A 20,989-nucleotide genomic window follows, 5' to 3' on the forward strand; every position below is an offset into this window, starting at 1 on the left:
AATTTGAAATTTCGAAAAAATAAAGCACGACGTTTACAAAATAATAGCTATGTACCAAGAACAGATATCTCGGTTCTGTAAACGGCAACTATTAGGAAAGTCAATGCGGACAAATTTGGTGTGTCAATTTGTATCTTGCGTGAATTGGTTACGTTGCGTACAAGGGTTCTGCAAAAGCCGTATTTCCATAATACTAATTTTTTTAGATTCATGTTTAACATAGCTATTTTGTCCGCTGTAGATGTACTATTAGATGCAATTCACAGAATTGTGCTATCATTTTTCATTGTTGAGCTACGGAGTTTTAAACTTGATAGTTCCGTTTACTGAAAATTCGAAACCAAGAGTCACTAGTATTTAAGTTTTTCTTTTAAATTCAACAAACATCGTCAAATTTGGTGCAGTTGTTGCGAGGGAAAACGAATTACCCTTCTACATGTATTTAAATGGCAGCACTCGTGCTAAAGCTTCCTCTTAAGGAGGAGGCCGAACTGCAACATGAGCCCCCCCCGAACGAAATTTCTGGCTACGCCACTGCTCCTGCCCTCTTTTTACGGTGTCCTGGCGGTTCATCAATTTATTAGCGCTAGCTTGACATAATTAATTAATCCCATTGTGCGCTCTAACAAGAGGCAACGTGAGTGATGCCAAAACCTTATTTGATTTGTCGTCTATGCCCAATGTTTCTGAAAATAAATGTTTAGTTAATACTTGTCCATTTGTCAGCTTCAGTGGCTCTTCTTTGAAAGCACGCTCGTCATCTTTTTTTTTTTTTTCTGATGAGGAAACTCGACCTGTTAAAGCCGATGGGACCCAACTAAACAAAAACGAGGGCTACGCGACATTAATCAGAATTATCGACCTTCCCGCAGTTCCTAGGCTTTGACACCTCCCTCTCTCTCTCTCAATCCTTTGTATGGGCCACTTTCTGCACTTTTTGATTTTCTTTTTCATATGCGCGTCTCACTTTTTGTTTGTGTAAAAGTGAGATCACCCTTATTTTCATGCCAGAGATGCTGCTTAGTAAAGAGGAAGCGTAACAAATTTTTCTAGGTAGCACACATTATTAGCCAAATCGCACACTCACCGTGGAATTTACCCACCTGCCTCCTCACCCCAAGCGCTTACTTATTCCAAGCATAGAAGGGTGATGGTTTGAGCTAGTTGGTTTTCCATTTTACTCTGTGTGGTACAGAGCGAAGCGGGACAGGGGACACAGGACACAAGCTTGTCCTCGTTCTTTCCTTTGTCCCCTGCCCTGCTTTCGCTGTACCACACAGTTTATTCCAAGCATATCAGTTCTCGACAGTTCGGGAAGTTCCTCTACGACGATGTTTTAGCATGTCGCCAGCTGCGGCTTCCCTCGTCTAACGCATGTGAAACGCAGAAATGAACTTAGTTGTCCAATGGCAAATTTTGCTCTAATGTGGTACGTTTTGTCGGAATGGTTAGTCACGTGCGCGTCGTATGGGAACGCATACTGACGTTCAGTCTCAAAATATTTGCACTATATACTTGAGTCTTCACTGGGTGCCATCCCATGAATGGGCAAGTGATGTATTCCTAAAAGTTTACAACAGTTTGAAGATTTTGAAAGCAGCATCACAAATATTTTAAGAGATACCCTTGTTGCATAACTACGACAAATCATGCATAAAACAAAACAAAAAACTGGCATATATCCCCAATCCCACGCCATACAAGCCCGGCGGGATCGAGAGTAATTCCGCTATGTTCTTTCTATAGTATCCCCAACTTCCCTTTTTTTTTCTTGAAGGTCCTCACTCACTTCCTTTCTATAAGAGCGAGCAAACTGCGAAAATATAAGTGCGCATGCAGCAATAATGTTCGAGCACATCGTTGAAAACATACAGCAAGTATAACCTTAAGTACTCACAGTGCGTCGCTCTCGTCGAAGTCTCTGGATCGGGCAGTCAGGAAGTTTCGCAGGCCTTTCGCTTCCTACAACGGCAGCCGTAACAGCCAACAGCTAATTTTATTTCTAGAGTAAACTTTTCTCGCTACCACTTTTACCTAACCCAATAAAACTATGGGAGCAACACTTAAAACGCCATGCGGTATGTAACTCGGTCGCACAGTTTACGAGAGTTTATTAATGCAGTCAGGCCTGGGAAATTTTCGCTTAAACGTCGCAATTCAGCGATTGCGTCGAACGAGCCCTGTCTCACGTCGTAGAGTCACGCGCCGGATCTGCGACTCTGCGTTCGGTCAAACGTTCGGCGATAGTTTACGCCCGCTCCAACCAGTGGCAGTTTTTGCGAGTCTTACTTTTTCTTCTTTCGCTCTTTCTAGCTTCTATTGGGAAAGGAGGTTCAAACTGTCACCTTTGAAAGAGTCGGCGGCAGATGGCGCCACATCGCAAGCGGTTGAAAAGAGATGCTGCTTCGTCTTATACGATCAATCCATGACTCCTTTCATCTGTAGCTTGTACCCAGGGAAAACAGATGTCGCTAGCTGTCGCTAGCTGCCACCAGCAGTTAGAGAGGTACTTTCTTTAGTGAATTTGTCACCAGGTCGCGCTTGCGCGCTGAATGCTTTCATTAGGCTGTCCTTAAGCGCGAAGTTCACACCGGTGGTTAAGCCTACAACCGCAAGAAATATTGCACTGCGTTAGGTGACAAGAATTCAGTGCAAGTTCCACCCACAAAACCGCACTTGCTCTGTTTTCGTGCTCTAAAACGTAGTTCACGAGAGACGACAGTATTGAAGGAAGTTCGCCTACAACGTTACGTCAAGAAAGAGAGCGAACGTAATTGGCTGTGCGTCTATAAAATTATTTTCGACTTGGGCAGCAGTGTAATTCACATGGCTTTCTTGTGCTTGTCTAGGCCGTCACTGACTTGCGCTGAACACATGAAGCCTTGTGCAGACCGCGTGAAGGCGCTAGATGGAGTGCTATATACTCTGCAGCCAAGTGGTGCGTAGCACTGGAAAACCATGTTCTTCTGTTGCTGATGACATGCAATAAGTACATCCAGAAATGTGCGTGACACGTGTGTTGAAGAGGGGCTGCGGAGGGTCCGAATAGAGCTAAGCTCCAAGAATTGTTTCGAAGAAATACTCCAGTTTGAGCGACCCTGTGCCACTTGACTGAAGCTAAACACTGCGAAAAGACGCAGGCAGTAAGAACACACGCACAGAATCACATAAACAAACGCGTATACAAGCACAAACAGGACAGTGCTGGTAATGCGTGTATTTGTTTCGGCTCCCTGCATGTTTTCGCACATTTTCAGTCTTCAGTATTTCCAATAACCATAGTCGTCACACAAGCTGTAAGTTTGGCAGTTCATGTTATTAACATTGCCAAAATTCTAAAGCTACAAACACTTTCAAGCGCATTAGGTGATCGTTATTTCAACAAAGAGCTTCTTAGGGTGGGAAAAAATTATGTAGTTATTTGGTACGCATGGTTTAAATGGCCAATGGCCAAATGGTGTTCTTTCTCAGCTCTGTAGGAGAAGGAGAAATTTCTAAAAAGAATTATATGCTTATCACATATTTCATCTGTCCTACTGCTGCTTCTCCTCAGTTTTTCTTATTTTGTACTAGTTTATTTACTATAAAGCTATATGTATTTCTTAAGACATCGTTGGCTACTGTTGGGAGCCCACATACAGGGTGCCCTTCTTTTTAGCTGTACAAAATTTTAGAAGTCGCCTGTGGCAGATAGCGCAATTTTATCTCTTGATCCAAATTATTCAATCAGGCGGACATTTCCCACGATAAATCAAATGCGGAATGTACTAATGACCAAAATATCACGAATTAATATTTTTACTAATTATTTCAGAGCACATATTGCAATTTACCAGTTGTAGCTAGTGAGTATGAAAGGCATAGCGACTTGGAAAGAATTCTGAAGATGGCGCCGATTTCGAGATATGCGGCGTCAAACATGCGGTAAAAAGGCACTATTGTTCCACTTACTTTTTAAGGGAAGCGCTGTTCTCTTGCATTAAAGCACAAAAGTAACTGTTACGCCAATGCATTACGTCTGACATATTGAAAATTATCTCGAAACTGGTGTAGTCTTGGTAATTCCTTCGAAGTGGATACGCCTTGCGAACTTTCTTAGGAGGAGGAGGAAGGAATGTTTAGTGTAAGAAACAGCGAGAAAGTTTTCTTTCTTCGCCCTAGGTGGACGGCTCTTTTAGTCCAGGAAGCCGTTGGCTAATGCTGGAACCTGGGCCCGGTCCACCAGACTTCGCTGATCTTCCAGGCTCTGTGCCTTTAACATTGCCTCCCACGTTTCTTCGATCGCCTTTAGTGGTTCTGAGGCATTATCTTGAATATTTTTCTCGTGGTGTGGGCACACCAACACCATGCGTTGGAGGGTGTCTGGTACATCACAATATCGGCATAGGTATGAGAATTTGGAGGGGTGCATCCGGTGCATGATAATTCCATGGATATACGTATTCGTTTGTAGTCTGCGGAGGGTGGTGGCTTCTTGCTTGCTTAATTTTGGATGTGGTAGAGGATATTGTCTTCTTTCCAGTCGGTAATGTTGCAATATTACGGCGTAGTTGATGGGAATTTCCTCCACCCTCGTCGGTTTCCGGAGACCACGCAGCAGGAAATCCCGGCTGGTATGCTCTCGGGCGACAGCATGTGCTGCTTCGTTTCCTGCCAGGTGTTCGTGCCCTGGGGTCCATGCCACGTAAGTTTCGGGTAGTTTTTGGCATCTTGTTATTTCTTTTAGAATCTTCCCTGCTGCGGCAGAAATTCGGCCTTTTCGTAGGCTATACATGCTCTTTGCGAGTCGCTCAACATGATTGCTGTGTCTTTGCATGTGGCGATACCGAGGACGATGGCCACTTCCTCCGCCGTTTCTGGATTTCTGGCCGGTATGGTGGCAGCGGCTAGCTCATTCTCTTGGTTGTTGGTCACGGTAATTGCGTATGCTCTTCTACCTGGGCATTTTGCCGCATCTGTATATGTCGTGTTGGGGTTCTTTGAGTATTTCTTGCTAAGCGCTCTAACTCTTGCTTGTCTCCTGTCCTTGTGGTATGTTACACGCATGTCGCGATGTATTAGAGCGACTGAGATAGAGTCACGAAGAAGTGGACGGCAATCTGGCTTTCGCGTCTGAGTCTGCTATGAATGAGTAAAGGCAAGGCGCAAAAGACAAGGACTGAAGAAGGACATAAACGACAGGACCTTGTCGACAGGATTCCTTGCTTTTACTCATTCAAGCATGAACCAACTAGCCCAAGCAAGAGTTTTACTTGAGTCTGCTATGAAGTTTTCGTTGTATGCGAGTTTGCTAAGTACTGTTCTGCCTGTTTGAGTCAGCTTAAGGCGTTCCAGCTGGCTGGCTCTGTGCGCTTCACTCATTTCTTCCCAGATGTTTTGGAGGCAAAGTTTGAGGAGTGTCGTGGTTGAGGTCGTACTGGGAAGTCCTACTGCGCTCTTGATTGCTTTTCTGATGATGACGTTGAGTTTTTCAATTTCAGCTTTCTTGAGGAGTAGATACGGGGTGCCATATGTGATCCGGCTTATAAGGAGTGCTTGGATTAATTGGACGGTTTCTTGCTCTTTAAGTCCTGTTCTTTGGGTGGTTATACGCCGAATGAGATGAGTTACTTCTGTTAGGGTCTTCTGAAGTTTCGGAAGTGTAGCTGCTCCATAACCGACTTTATGTATTGGGGGGCCAAGGACGCGGAGGGCGCCAACTTGAGGGATATCGATTCCATCGAGTTTGACGTTGGGACCTGGGGGGACATAGGCTGGTGGCCTTCCCCGGGTCCTTGCCTTGAGTATAAGTAGCTCTGGTTTTTCAGGGGTGCACTGGAGACTGTATCTTAAGGGGTACTGTTCTATCTGATCGATTGCCTGCTAGAGGGTAGTTTGCTGTTGGCCGGTTGTGGACGCCTTTGTCCATAACGTTATATCGTCGGCGTATATTGCATGGCTTAAACCTTCGATGCCATCGAGTTGTTGCGTCAGCTTAATCATGGCGAGATTGAACAGCAAAGGTGGAATGACTGACCCTTGTGGAGTTCCTTTGTTGGGCATTTCGAACTTGTCGCTTCGTGTATTGCTGATACCCACTGTAGCCGTGCGATCTTTGAGAAAGTCGTGTACGTATTGGTAAGTCCGGATTCCGCAGTTTGTATCTTGGAGATTCTGGAGTATTGCTTCATGCTTCACATTATCGAAGGCTCCTTTTTACATCTATTGCTAAAATTGAGAACTTTTTGTGGCTTTCTAGATAGTCCAAGAGGTCTTCCTTGAGCTGTAGTAGTATATTTTGTGCTGAGAGGAGCTGTCGGAAGCCAAGCATTGCATCAGGCATGAGTCCTGAGTCTTCGAGGTATATCGTGAGGCGATCGTGAACCATGTGTTCGAGAAGCTTTCTAGCGCAGGAAGTAAGGGAGATGGGCCGTAGATTGCTGATTTGTAGTGGCTTGTTGTGCTTTGGGATCATAATGACTTTTGCGTGCTTCGATTCTGCCGGGAGCTCCCCTTTTTCCCAGCAGTTATGCATGTAGTCGAGGAGTCCATTTAGGGCCATGTCTGGGAGGTTTCGTAGGATCTTGTTGGTCACCTTGTCCTTTCCTGGAGATGTGTTACAGGTCAATTTGGCAAGGGCGGCGTGGAGTTCAGGAAGCGTGAAAGGGCTGTCGGGGGTGAGGTTTGGTTCGCCTTTGTACGGTCGGGGATCGGTAACCTCGGGGGCATTGTCTCCGACAAATTTACGCTTGATTTCTTCCGCAATTTGTTTCTCAGTTCCTGGATGGCAGTGAATGATTTTCTTGAGGTCATGTCTTTGTATGGTTTTGGTTTTGGTAGTAGCTAGAAGGGCTCGCAGTACATGCCAGGTCTTCGTGCTGAGTGTGCCTTGAAGTTGGTCGCACAGCTGATGCCAGTTCTGACTACTGAGTTGATCTCCGTATTCTTCTGCTTGCTTTGTTATGTGAGCGATCCGTTTCTGTAGTTTGCGGTTAAGTTTCATCTTTTTCCAGTGCCTCAGCAATCCTCTTCTGGCATCCCAAAGATGTAGGAGGTGAGAGTGTACGGCCGGCGTGTCCATTGTAAGTTGGATGACTTTAGTTTGCTTCTCCGCCGTCTTCACCATTTCGGTGAGCCACTCTTCAATATTTTCGATGTTTTCTTCGTTGTCATGTTCTCTAAAGGCCTTCCAGTCCGTCAGCCTTGCCATTACGGTTCTGCTCGGCTTCTTATGGTGCAGGATTTCAAGCTGACGGATGTAGTGGTTGCTCTGAGATTTTCTTCCAATCGGGTCCATTCAGCCTTGGATATTCCTATCGTAAAGGTGAGGTCGGGATTTGTATCCTCGGACACACTGTTGCCTATTCGAGTCGTTAGTTTAGGACCATTCCAGAGGGTGAGGTCATTCTGTTGTGCCGAATCGGTGCACTCGCGCTCCTTTCTTGGCCGTGTGCTCGTAACCCCATGCTGTGGGGGGGGGGCATTAAAATCTCCCATTATTACGAGTTTATGGCCTTTAGATAGTCTTCTGGCTTGCGTGATGAATAATACAAAGTCGGATAACGGATCCCCTGGGGGACTATATAAGCATAGGATGTACAGTCTTTGCTATGTCTTCTTCTCAGGTAGCACTTCCACTAGGGTGTGTTCCACGGTTGTTCCTTGGATTGTGTGAGCTTGCATGGTGAGATTTTTCTTCGTCAGAATGGCTGTTCTCTGAGATCCGGTGAGTGTATCATATCCCTGTATGCGCAGATTACTGTGATAAGTTTCTTGGATAGCGATGATATCTGGTTGTTCCAGTTTGGTCAGTTCCTAGAGGTTTGTTCTTTTGGTTCGGATAGAACGACAGTTTCATTGCCACAGCTTCATTGGGAGTTGTGGTAATCTCCTCTTGGTATTACTCGCCATCTTGGTCGATATCGTTGTTCTCGCCCCGGGCCATGGATTCCGGTCTGGATGCATTGTGGAGGTCTTTACGTGCTTTCTTGCGAGCCGTGTCGGTTTTGTTGAGTAGCTTTTCTACTGTGGCTTTCATTACATGGTTCTGCTTCACATAGGACATGAAGTTGCTGAGGTCTTGGAGGGTAGCATGGATAGGGGACAGCTGAGCTGTGGTGTGTTGCTGGAGCTGTTGTGTTATCTCCTTTGCAAAAGTGGTCATGGCCTCCTGTATCTGTTTCCGCACCTCCATTGTTACAATTTCCTTGATTCGTTCTTCCGTAAGGGGCAGTGGGATGCTTGGCATTCCTTGAGGTTTCGAGGCTTGATTAGCGGTAGTTTGTTCTTTGCACCTTTGTATGAGCTTGTCAATGAGGGCTTGCTGATTTTGGAGTTGTGCTCGCAGATCTCGTTCGGTTTCCGTGGGTTCTTGTGCTCGTCTGTTTCCTCCTGCAGCGTCTGCATACGTGACTCGCTTTAGTGAGTTACGTGTACGGGATCCAGAACGTGATCTTGACCGGGGTCCTTAGTTTGCTTGACCGCCTGTTGATTTGGAGTTACTTATGGATCTGCGTGGACTGCGTAGTGAGGTACTGCTTGATACGGATAGTGCCGGGAAGTCTGAGTATGAATTTGAGTTCCATCTGCATTGCTGCTCTTGAATCTTGTTTTCCCATTGCAGTCTGATCTTGTACGGTGGTGGATTTGGTTTCAGTTTATGTCGGCAACCCTTTCCTACTGTATCATGGGGTTGTTGACAGATTTTACAACTGGGTTGGCAGTCATGGTCTTCCGGTTGATTTTCCATCCCGCATATGTAGCAGAAGTTGATAAGGGGTTTCGGGCAGATATCTTGTCGGTGCCCTAGCTCTCCGCAGGTTCTGCAGTATTGCACGGATTTCGCGTATGGTTTGCAGCGGTAGTCACAGCCAGTGGCGTAACAACAGGGGGGGCCGGGGGGGCCGGGGGGGGCCGGGGGGGGCCGGGGGGGCCGTGGGCCCAGGGTGCAAGGGGCCAGTGGGGGGGGAGGTGTCATATACGTCTGAAGACACCCCTCTTTCCGCCGGCTACACCCTCGGGGGGGGGGGGGGTGACAGAAGACCTACGGGCCCCGGGTGCCAGACAACCTAGCTACGCCACTGGTCACAGCATTTATATATGATATTGTATGAGACGTGTGGTCCATTGAAGTAGATGAGTGCTATTGACGATCTTCCCAGCATGCGTGCTGCGAGAACCGTGTATCTTGCAGATACCGTTAGCCCTTGAAATAGTTATTCGCTCGTACCTGGCGGGATGTTGTAGATTACGCCTTTGCTGATGCCCTCTGGTGTCCTGACATGTGCTTTAACTTCGTAAATGGACCCTCCAAGCTGGATGCTGGTAATCTTGAGGAGCATGTTGTACGCTATGTCTTTGTTTGGTGTACTTGCGATTATTATATTCTCGACATGTTGCCCTTGAATGGGGATGTTATCACAGAAGTATTTTTGGGGCAACTTGCTAGCTCGGCCGATGGCATGTGTCACTGCCACCAATGTCCATTTGGAGAGTTGTAATCCCGCCTTAGGTCTGTAGATGATCTTCCTGTCGTCCACTGGCAAAGGCGGAAGTCTCGGTTTTCTATAATGTGGCATGTTTCCCGCAATAGGTATTGTTGCTGCGGCTTGCTGCGTTCGTAGTTAGTCTGCTTCATGGGCTGTGGGTTTTATATGCACCCTGAGTCTTCTTGCCTCTCCTCTCTCATGTGTGCCATTTTTCCTGGATATTTATGGCTTTGCCGCTGCTCTCGTCATACGTCCACTCCGCTTCCGGTTGTTGCTGCTCTTTTATCGTCTCCATTTGCATTTCAATGCTGTTGTTTTCCTCGTTCAGTACTCGTGCAGTTCTTGCTGCGTCGGATGCGTCAGTCACTGGTACTCCGCAGCAGTGCCGAGTCGCTCTCGAAGAGAGCGAGCGGCGGTTCACGAGCGCTCAGGAGCCACGGGACACGGGTCACGCGCGTTCGGCTGGCCGCTTAGTCTTGTAGGGTTAGCTCCGTCAGCGTGGCGTGAAACCTTCAAACGGCAAAAGATGACGCTAATTCCACGCACCGCTCATAAACTTGATATTCTCGGGTACCACTACCGTGCCAATTCCGTCGATGCCACAGTTTTCAATGAATAAAAGCAGGTATCCGGAAAATTGCCCAAAAATGCAGGAGCCCATGCGAAATGCGTCAGCACTGCTGAGCCCCCTAGCGGGCAGTCACTTTCGTTAGAAAAAAAAATAATTTCTTTAGAACAAGCTAGAACCCTGTAAACGAAACGCATACGTGTAAATATAAAAAACATAACACGCACTACATAAAAAAACTCCGTCGCTTAATAATCAAACGGTTTCTGCGAACCCCGCCGTGGTGGATTTAGTGTTATGATAAGCGAAATTTGCGTCCGCTAAATCGAGCAGTAAGGGCAATGTTGTAAAGATATCCACCATAACGTAGCCCAACGCAAAAAAAAAAGGCCTCCCATCCCGGCTCTGCGAAAGTGCATGTCCAGCGAAGCTGTCGAAAACCACCACTACAACTGTTGAGCGGGGTATGCAATGTTTTATGGCTTTAGAGTAATGGTAGTAGTGCTATTTTAGAGTAATCATAGAAATTGGAGTAATGCTAATTTTGAAAGCACGTCGCCACCCATAGCGGTGCTGCAACAACATTGAAGTCAGTTGCTAAGCTGGTAATATTATTTACGAGAGGCTAGGGACGTGACACGCCACTTTGGTTCAGCTTCACTTTGCTGAGTGCTTGTAGCCTTGCCTTACTTGGGTACGAGCCATTGGATTTTTTTTTTTTGCTTGCTTACGGGGGTATGAGCCATTTATGATGATAGTTTTCGACATGCCGTTCTGTATGTTGTATGCGTGATTCCAAAGAATGTAAGCACTGTTCGCTTCACTTTGCTGAGCGCTTGTAGCCTTTGCCTTACGGGACTATGAGCCGTTGAATTTTTCGCTTGCTTACGGAGGTGCGAGTGCTTAGTGCTTACGGGGGTATGATCCGTTGAAGATGATAGTTTTCTGTCAATGGACGGCCAGAAAGAATCTAGAAAGCAAGAAAGAAAGATTGTTAATCTGTATTGTGCCTCACATTCTTTCCCATTTTCTTCTACGTTGTAGCATAAGTGACGCGTCTAGCATCAAAGGGTAATCCGTTCAACAAAACATAAATAAAGCAGATATCATTAAATGCGAAGTATTTTTTGTCTAGTCTTATTCAAGGCCAGAGCAAAGTCACGCGCAAGGACGTGCGAATTCGTCTCCGAAAAATGGGGGCCGATTCCGGAGATAGTGGAACTCGAAAAGTTACCGGACCTAGTGCAAACACCGAATATACAGTACGAACTAAGCTTCCCGATTTCATATATTGGACATAGTGCAAACAAGACACCGGATTTGCAAGCGATAGGTTTAAGGGTCACGTTGCGCAGCGAGCGCGCCGTCCGCGGCGTAGAGCGTGAGTTAACCGTAAGCGAAACTTGCCTGCCAATCACAGAACGGCGCACCGCGTTAATAAAAAGAACCAGAAATGCTATTGAGTTCTACTCTTAAAGGCGAAGCTTAACGGGTCCTAAATTTCTGTGGGAAATAAGGCGGCGCGCGGTGGCACGTGATGCGCGTAAGTGCAATGTGAGCTCCAATACCAATATGCCGTCGTTGTCATGCTGCCGTCATTTCATCTTCGTCATTTGGTTGTATCGATTGCACTGTCGTCAACCCATCGTCATCATACCTTTGTTGTAACGCTGTCATCACGATTTGGAGCTTCGTCATCCCTTTGTCGTCAAACCATCGTCGACGCACCGTAGCCATTATACAGTCATCGTTATGCCCCTGTAATCATTTTAACATCGCCCTACCATGGGCATCACTCTCGCATTCGCATGAAGTTATCGTCACGCCGCCGTCGTCACACCGCCGTCGTCACATTGTGTTGTCGTTATCCCATGTAGTAATCGTCATGCCATTGTCGTCATATCAGCGTCCCCACTCTTTGCACACATTTGTGTCATCTATAAATTTCACAAACGCTTCACTTGGCATAAATAATCATCAAGGATGGTTGCTGCTTTCATCAGCAAGTGTAGAATGGAAAGGAATGGAAAAACTTTATTGCTCTATATCTCAGAGAGATTGGCGGTGGGCCGGTGTCTTCATGTCTTGAGTCCTGGCCATTTCACAAGGCTGGCGCCCCTATTCCAGAGCCCCGCTGAGTAGAAAGAATCACGGGAACAAACATAGCACAATGAAAAAGTAAGGAAAGTAGAAAAATAAAAATTGAGAGCAGGATTTGGCAAGGATTGGGCTTCTCAGCGTACATAATGTAGTTTGCATACTCACATGCTTGTTCCGTGCATGGCCCGCTTGTGATGAAATGAAGAAGAAGATGTCTGAGAGTGCAGAATGTAAGCAAATTTTCTCTCAACTTATGTTTGTCAAGATTCTTTTCATTTTCTTGAACCGTCCTGCAGCCCTATTCTTCACCGATCACCCAAAGTCTGTTGCGCCCATTTCAGTAAGAAAAATCGAACAGTGTTAAAGCATGCTGTTGTTCATTCTACATTGCTAATGTGTCGGCAGTACCACTTGGCTGACCTGGAACAGCCCACTAGCAGAGCCCATCAGGCTTCCAGAGCCCATGGGGCTTCTTTCGTGCCACTGATAAAAAATGTGCGCAAAGTATGTAATAAGATTATTGTTTGTTGTCATATGTTGCTGTTTTGTTAACTCTTTTCTACTTACCGTAATCCATAACACGCAGCCGTCGAGTATTAAAAGAAACCTATAATAGCACCTGTAACACAACAGGAGAGTTCAATCGTCCCTCGTGAGTCATGATAGCTGCTCAGTTAACGTGCGGACTGCTATATTTTTTAGAGAGATATGAAACATAAGTTAATGTCGCCTACTAGCTGTGCAATTTACTTTTGCTACTTCCGCATGTTTTTCTTAGCCTGTGTGCGTGTTAATGCACACTTCATGGTGATGTGCTCGTATAGCCACATATCGAGAAACAGGTCGCGGCAAAGTATTGTAATGGCGCTCTCCGGTGGGTAGTCGATTCTAGAAGTGTTCGCACCTAACTCAGTTGTGGCAACATAACCCTCGCAATCGCTTCTCGAGAAATGATTAATGCGCATGTTCAGGCCGTGGGAAAGCGCCGGGAGAGACGTTGGTATTGGTGAGCCAAGTGAGACTCGTATATGCGCGGCGCTTCCACAAAAATGCGCAGAATGCGGGGCGTTACAGTGTTGCGAAAATTCACTGAGCTGATGAAGGAGCAGTTATCACTCTAGCGAAGTTAACCACACGAATTAACGCGGCAGGTGTAATAATTTTGTTTCATTTTATTACTCTCGAGGCCGATGAGGCGTTACATAGAGTGGGAGATTAGTAGGAGAACGAATAAATATTGTGTGCCTAACGGGCTATCGCAAACTTTACATCTCTCCTTTGAGAAGACATGGGATGGATACCATGAAGCAGAAAAGGTGGTTCAAGTTCGATGTTGCCTTTGACACAGAATTGATGTACTGACCAGGCCTGCCCCGCGGAATACGAAATCTTGAGCAGTGGTTTGTGCGGGATGGAAAATGCGTGGGTGTAGCAAACATTTCATTCGACAGGCACGTTCACAAAGAACAAAAGCAGACCGAGAGAGAGAGAGAAACACTACTGCCTGTCTGTTTTGTCTCCGTCCTATTTGAACAGGCTTTGTCGCAGCCACGGTACACAGGCTGCTGGCTTCCGCCGCTGGCGGCACGAGCGTTCTGCGCACATGCATTGTCGCGTTCCCGCTGAATGTGCAACGTGACGAACGTCGAGCGGAATTCACGCAAGCAATTCTTCGGACCGACGCCAACGGCTTTTCTTCAATCTCGTCTCATGCACTAGAGCTGCTGCATACGGCTCCTCATCCCCATTAAGAACCATGTGCAGTATACATCTATCGCGCACCATCGAGATGAGACATTTGCAACGCCGTTGCACGCGCCTCATCCCCTGCCAGCGTTCTTATCTGCAAACCTAAACCTTTCTATCGCTTTCAAGGCTTCCTTTCTTCATTCTGTCGCAATAAATCATTAATAAGGTCGAAATAAATGTCTTAGAAGACACTTATTTTGTTTCTTAGATGAACGTTTTTCTGTATAAGTGGTCTCTTTGTTATTTATCTTTGTCTGTGCATAGCATGCCCATTTGTGACCCCATTTGTGTGATCTGTACAAAGCCGACTCTCTCTTGCTTTATTGTTTGTTTTTTGTTGTTGTTTTATCGTGAGCTATGCTGCCATCTGCTGAGCCGGTTGTTGTGCTGCCTATCTATAAAAAGCACGCTGGTGACGTCTCGGAGGCTTTTTATCCCGCAACTCAAATAAGACAGACGTTTGAGGGTGTCACCGTGTTGTATTGTGCGGCGAAAATGGTTATGGACTGTTTCCTTTTTCGCAGCATCGTCGCGTCAGAGCACCGACGACATCCAAGTGAGTCGCAGTTTGACTTTAATCATCGCGATCTGCGGGCTCGTCGCCTTGGCGGTCGTCATCTTGGTCGCCATGGCCGTCGTACTGGCTTTCGCCAGGCGAAGTACTTACCGAGGCAAGCATCCACCGGGTAAGTTTTACTTACTGCGTTTGCTTTATTACTTTTGAGGAAAAAACATATTCGAACGTGAGCACGGCGAGTCTGCGCTCTCCCCTCTCGGTGTGTTCAGCACTCAAGTAGCGAGGACACAAGATTGACTCGCATAAGCTTTACTTGCAATCACTATTACACACAGAACAAAGAAGGTAGATCAACAACGCATCATTTCACTGGCCCAGCAGAACGAATTCTTAAAATAAAAGCAAGCGTCATGTCTCTGTCCTAGTTGGCGCAATGTTGCGAATTCTTATTTTGAAAGGTTGAGGGATGCGTTCGCACGTTTATACGTGCTGTCACTAGACTTCTTCATTCGTGCCGATTCTTCTTGCATGCTACTTAAACAGGTGCGTGTAAGCCTTGTGTCTGTCGGTATGCGCGGTGTCCTTGCAGCTGTCACATGTAATAAAATAAGAAGCAAAAAAATCATAATTGGTGCTATTATGAGTTGGTGTCACCTTGCCACTCGCACGCACGCAGCCTCGCAACTCGGGCTCATTTGTTCACTGGCTTTGATTTATATAAGATTGTCCTCAATGGAGTGGCACTGTTTCGAGGCAGCTTGTTTTCATATTGGCCGCGGGAAAGTTACGACAGCATAACGACAAAGAGAAAAGCGAAACAATCGGGGCTACCATTCCGTTTCATTACTTGTTTTCTTAAATTTCGCCGCGGGATCAAATTTCGGCCGCGGCGGCCGCATTGGGCGAAATGCGAGAACGCCCGTGCCCCATGCGTTGGGGGCACATTGAAGATCCCCCGTTGGTCAAAATTAATCCGGAGTAGCCCACTACGGCGTGCCTCATAATTGAATTCTGGTTATGGCTCATAAAACCTCAGCATTTATTCTTCAATGTTACGCTGCCAACATGAATGCAGCCTGTAGCACCCAACTAGTTCATCTTTCCGTCTTCGTAGTTCCTTATCGAGGCAAGCGACTTACTATGGGCCGACTTTGCACTAAAGGACGCGTGTTCAGTGCAACGCCACAATAAAACTTAATTGCCACCAACATTGACAAATTTACCATGCATACAAAGAGAGAATTTACGAGATCGGAAGCATATCGAAAGCCGCGGATGGTAGGGAAATAAAGGGGAAAATGGGGTCTTGCAACCATGGTAACAGGACGGTCACTAGGGAAGTTTATTCAGCCACAAGATGCTCGTGAAGCGGGTTTGGTGCCAGCCGGAGCACATTTGGCGACATCTGGGTGCGTTGGAAAGTAGAGTTTGCATAGCACTCTGGTAGGTGTTATGAAATATGGCACTCCTACACTGTCTCTCATACATGTTTCCTGCTTTGACCTTGTTTTTTCAGAGCCGAAAAACCAAAACGCTACTGCTTCCTTTCCTGGATCAGCGAATCACTCCCTAGCGTAGCAAGAGGCCCATCGTTGTGTCATTATACGACGACAAAACAAAGAGGGTCTTTCAAGCGTTAGGCAACTTGGACTACTTCCTGAATGATAACATAATGACCAATTTCTGTGCCGCACGCCTTGTTTGTCGATGCGTCCCTACTTCGCAGAGGTGCTCCAAGTTTGCTAGGGCAACTGATAAGCATCACAAGCACTGAAGAGGGTTTGAATGCGAGCTCGTTGGTGTGAATCCATCAAAGAAAACAGCGCTATTAAAACACCGAGGAGAAATAGATAGGACAGCGCTTGTCCTTGTCTTTCCTCCTTCTCGTCCATGTTTTAACAGCGCTGTTTTCTTCAATGAATGACAAGCATAGTAAACTCTCACTATAACAAAATCTATTCAAACTATAAAAATCTATTCAAATCTATAACAAAATCTATAACAAACTTTATTTGAAATATCGCTTTTTTGAAGTATTTCGTGGTCCCGACCCGAGTGTGGGCATGTTATAGGGAGTCATTCGGAGTACAGTGGCACCGGGCTACGCTTAGACGGAATATTTGCACGGGACCGCTTGGTGAAGTGCGTACGCGACGAAGGTTTGCGTTTTTCTGGACCAACTTGCGAAGACAAAGAGCACAATGTTGCTGATCGCATCGTAAGGTATTTTAATGCCCCCACATTTGCTGTTGTTTTATCTAAATCATACGTTTTCATAAAAATATCAGTATCTGTAAAATTATTATTTTTTTCATTTGTGCCATTTCCACCATGCCCTTTGTATGGCATGCCTTAGTTTTTCATTCACTTTCATTTCCATTAATTTATCATTTCTTTAATTCAATTAGTAAGCACAAGTAATTTCCCCTATGTTGTCCTTGGCGTCATTATTGGTTGCCTTCTTATGATATGATTAATAAAATTCCGGCCCCGCGGTTTTTATTTTTGTTTGCCATAGTTAGTGCAAGCTTTAGGGACATCTAGCATTTGTGACAGAAAATAATAATGCATCATTAAAAACAGCGTTCTTTAGCGTACAGTTCATTGGTGTTAACATATTGCAACAAACGAAAATAGTAGACTTGATTCGCCTTAACAATTCACATCTGCTAAATAACGGCGATGTGAAAAAAGTATTCTGGCGTACCACTCTAATCATTAATGCATCGCAAGGCTCTCTTCTGAAGGATTAGAAGTTTCTGACATTTAGTGGCAGTACTGGTCCCCCGTACAAAATTACAGTACGTTAACTTAGAGTAGTCAAGGGCATAATAGATCTGCAGCCTTAACGATACAGGTGCCAATTAGGCTGCTTTGTAGAGACAGCCAGTATATTTACTTAATTCAGAGGTGAGTTTTCATATGTTGACTGTGTTATTCGGAGGTGGGCACACCAACCGTAGAGTCGGGGTTGCGAGAAAATATTGGGGGAAGGAAGAAACTGAGACAATTGTGCTGGGAGAAGTAGCTTTCATCACTGCGGCGCGATGCAGAAAATATACTACTGCAAATAACTTCGCGCAGACATCATTGTCAACATCTGATTTCCCGCATCTAAATTTTCCTTGGAACAACAAATTGTGCTCCACTAGAAAAATTGAAGTAATGATAACGGGACTACGGTGCCGAGGACCCCTACTAAGCTTTTACCTCCACAGGTCTGGTCTAGATATCACCCTTGTGCCCTTTATGTAATGAGAGTGAATCTTTGGAACACTTCTTTTTGACGTGCCGCTTTTTCATTATTCAATGGAAAATATTTTTAGAAGAATCCTCCCACAAGTTTGGCTGAATTGGACTCTTTCTGAAATTATTTCCTTTGGGGATACCGTACTAGGTTACAGCCACAGAAACGTTTGTGAAGCCCTCTGCATATTTCTGCGCGAGACAAAAAAAGTTGCATGCTATAATTCTTCTTAATACTTATTATGCTCGCATAATTATTTTTTATGTAGCCCTTTGATAAATCATTAGTCATATCTGTAACAGTAGAAACTTTAAATCCCGTTTGCAAGATACTTACTTCATTTCCCTTTAATTTCTTTTAAAATATTGATAACAGTTTTTTTCACCGCCCAATTCATGGTCTATCCTCCGGAGTGGGTTGAGCCATTTCACCAGGGAACGAGAAGATGAAGTAGCGTGCACTACATGGCCAGCGCGATGCGCACGCGTCGAGGGTGGAGCGTGCCACTCCAGTGCAGGCTGCACGCCCTGGCCCAAAGCAGCGGTGACATGGCGCTTCAGTGGTCGTTTGCACACAATCCTGGAAAGGAAGCGATACTGGTGAACTGACCAAGGGCGCCCGCCAGAATGATGTGACTGTTGAAGTAGTGCGAAGATAAACCAAAGAAGAAAATACGAAGATTCACCGGGGCGACCGGGTCTTTTTTATGTGCTGGTACATTTTTGTGCACTGCACTGCTACGCAAACTAGCATTGTCATTGTTTAGAACTTAGGACAAAAATGCCAGTTGCTGCCACCAATTCGAACGGGACATAAAAATGCTGTTGACAGCAGCTACGTTGACCAGCTACTGATAAGCGCGTGATAGTTTCGACCGTAGAATAGCAGGAAGAAGAAGAGGGAATCGTGTGCTGGCAAGAATGAAGATCTAGTTATGGCTTTGTTTGGCGCCTCAACTTTGGGATTCAGCGACAGATATGTTTTCTAAGCCATCTAGCGATTCCTTATTGTGTTCATCCGATAGCGCTGTCACATTTCATTCTCTATTGCTCCATTTGTTTTTGCACTTTTCAAAAATGATGACTGCGCTTACTGTTTTTGTTTTTCTCACATTAGCACGCAATTTGGCCTTTCCACAATACTTGCCCTCCATAAGTTCTGAAAATTTATTTCCACTTATCACTTCGAATATTGCAATAATATATCCTATTCTTGGCCAATGGCTTATATAATGAGCCATGTGTTTAGTAGATAACAAGGAGAAGAAGAAGGAAAGGAAGAAGAAGACTGCGTCCTAGCGCCTTGTTTTTTTTTTCTTTTTCAGTTCAAAACTTGTAAGCAGAGGATCTAATCAATCGCTTTGCATTTCGCAAATGAAACCAATTTTGCTACACAAGAACACTAAGTGTCTGGCGGAGTCAATTGTTATTGCTGGCGAGCATATCTTTGCAGGCGAGCGCATTGCTTTTAATTACGATGACATCGTGTTCGTCACACTGCTTGCCCGAAAGCTAACGGTGGAGTGAGAAAATCACCGAAAATATTATAATATTTTGTCAATGGCATCGCAGCTTCACTTGCAATGTTATAGCGCAACACATGTAGTGTGTCCGATAACCTCTGTGGGGTGCACTCAAAGTACGGGTGCACGAGAACCATCCCTACACACTGCAGGAGCCACAGACAACCATTATCCAGCACATTGCTCAAATAGGCACAGCAACCCTCCACCGAGTGTTTATCAATATATTCAGCGTCGTGTGCCGACATGTCTTCAAGCCAGCGGTGGACGTTTATCAGAATCTGTAGGGATCACTGCACTGCCGTATAGTAAGGCTTCGTTTGGAGACCCACATTTCCCCTGCTTTTCGGACACCCAGTAGTTGTGCGTCCGGAGCCCATCGCATGCTTTGATCATCGTTTGACAAAATATTATTTTCAGGTCACACCAGCATGCTGTCCTTAAGAATAACCAGCCAGCAAGCAATCAAGAGAAAGTTGCGTCCTTGCGGGGCGAAGGGAGCGTATCTAGGTTTCAATGTTGCTTGCTCATCGAACAGCGAAGTTCGGTTTTAACCATAAGGTCTCCTTGTATGTCACGATATTAAACCGTAGAAACGTGTGACACACTCTGTGCATTATAATGCGATGTACTTAGGCCATTTATGCTTACGAATGGCGCTAGTTTCGGTGATAGAATGTACACAAGACGACCTTTATTTTCCTTACGTACTTTCTTTTCATGACAGGCATTCGAGCATTGAAGCCGAGCTAAGTAACACTGTCTAGAGAGGCTCAAGACTGCGTGAATGACTGTCCAACGGTTTGTATATACTCCTCTTGCATATCCGCTAGTGTAGCTGAGATCAACCTACAAGCGCCCATTTGAACATTCTATTTTTGCAGTATTGGTCGATTAATTCGGAAGCCGAAAAAGTGAGAATCGAGAAAATTCGCTACACGAGGACAACAGTATTGAGACGTCAAACTAAACGTTTTTTTTTATTGTATCGGAAAAAGTATGATATAGAAATTTCGTCAAGAATTGCCTCATAGCGCATTTAAAACGTACAAGCACAAGCGGCTCTACAAAATATCTTTTTTTCAGAGATCCTATTCACAAAATCCAGTTATTGCATATTTTAAAGCCACGTGTAATTTCTGACTATCTGCTTTATACACGCTAAGGTTCACTCCTAAGCCGGCTATATCCGGCTGGCGCATACTGGTAATATTATGTGGCCTCAGTCAGCGAATAGCTAAGGAGCCCAATATGGCGTGATGATATATTAACGAACATTGGAGTTGGTCGCTCAGGTAATTGTGTGTCATTTCGAAGGTTGAAGGAGACAGTGAAGGAGACTGCGAAGAGGGCGGAGGACACCGCTAATTTGCTGTCGCGATTGATGCTTCGCCTTTCGGGTGAAACTGCGACTTTTCTTACTTTATATTAAAGATCTGCCCAACTTTCTCACAACTTCTTAGTGTCTACTATATGCCGATGACACAACAATTATTATTTGCCATATTCACTGCCATGGCTTTCTGATTACGGCGTGCTCGCACAATGTAATGCTCCCGCGTAAAAAAATAGTCACGAAGCTAGGTCAGCATGCGCCGCGACGAAGCACGCTGCACTAAGGGCTAAGGACTTACGGGCTGCTCTGCGGGCCAATGTATTATCCTTCCGCGAGGAAAGGAGACAGCGGGTAAAGTGCGGGGGTATGATCATTTCTTGAATGGCAAAACCCTCTCCACCTTTTTTCTCGAGAGCGTAGCTGCGGGCACGGCTCGGGCGTTGCAGCTCATATTGAGCGCGATGATATACATGGAGGAGCAGG

General features: G+C 45.5%; 2 protein-coding genes across 4 annotated transcripts in view; one reads left to right on the forward strand and one right to left on the reverse strand.

Annotated features, from left to right (window-relative positions):
• Nucleotides 1-2,260, reverse strand: part of Gpa2 (Glycoprotein hormone alpha 2) — a 103,733-nt gene extending 101,473 nt beyond the window's left edge. Inside the window, exon 1 of the mRNA XM_050192935.2 lies at nucleotides 1,898-2,260. The gene's annotated coding sequence lies outside the window, so the exon portion shown is untranslated. The remainder of the gene's footprint in view (nucleotides 1-1,897) is intronic.
• Nucleotides 1-20,989, forward strand: part of LOC126545157 (uncharacterized) — a 221,138-nt gene that overhangs the window by 130,293 nt on the left and 69,856 nt on the right. For all 3 annotated transcript variants that reach the window (XM_055078266.2, XM_055078267.2, XM_050192919.3), the window contains one exon: nucleotides 14,409-14,570. In XM_055078266.2, the coding sequence (XP_054934241.1) occupies nucleotides 14,409-14,570 (162 nt within the window). The remainder of the gene's footprint in view (nucleotides 1-14,408; nucleotides 14,571-20,989) is intronic.

This window comes from Dermacentor andersoni, chromosome 10 (genome assembly GCF_023375885.2).
Source record: "Dermacentor andersoni chromosome 10, qqDerAnde1_hic_scaffold, whole genome shotgun sequence".
NCBI lineage: Eukaryota > Metazoa > Arthropoda > Arachnida > Ixodida > Ixodidae > Dermacentor > Dermacentor andersoni.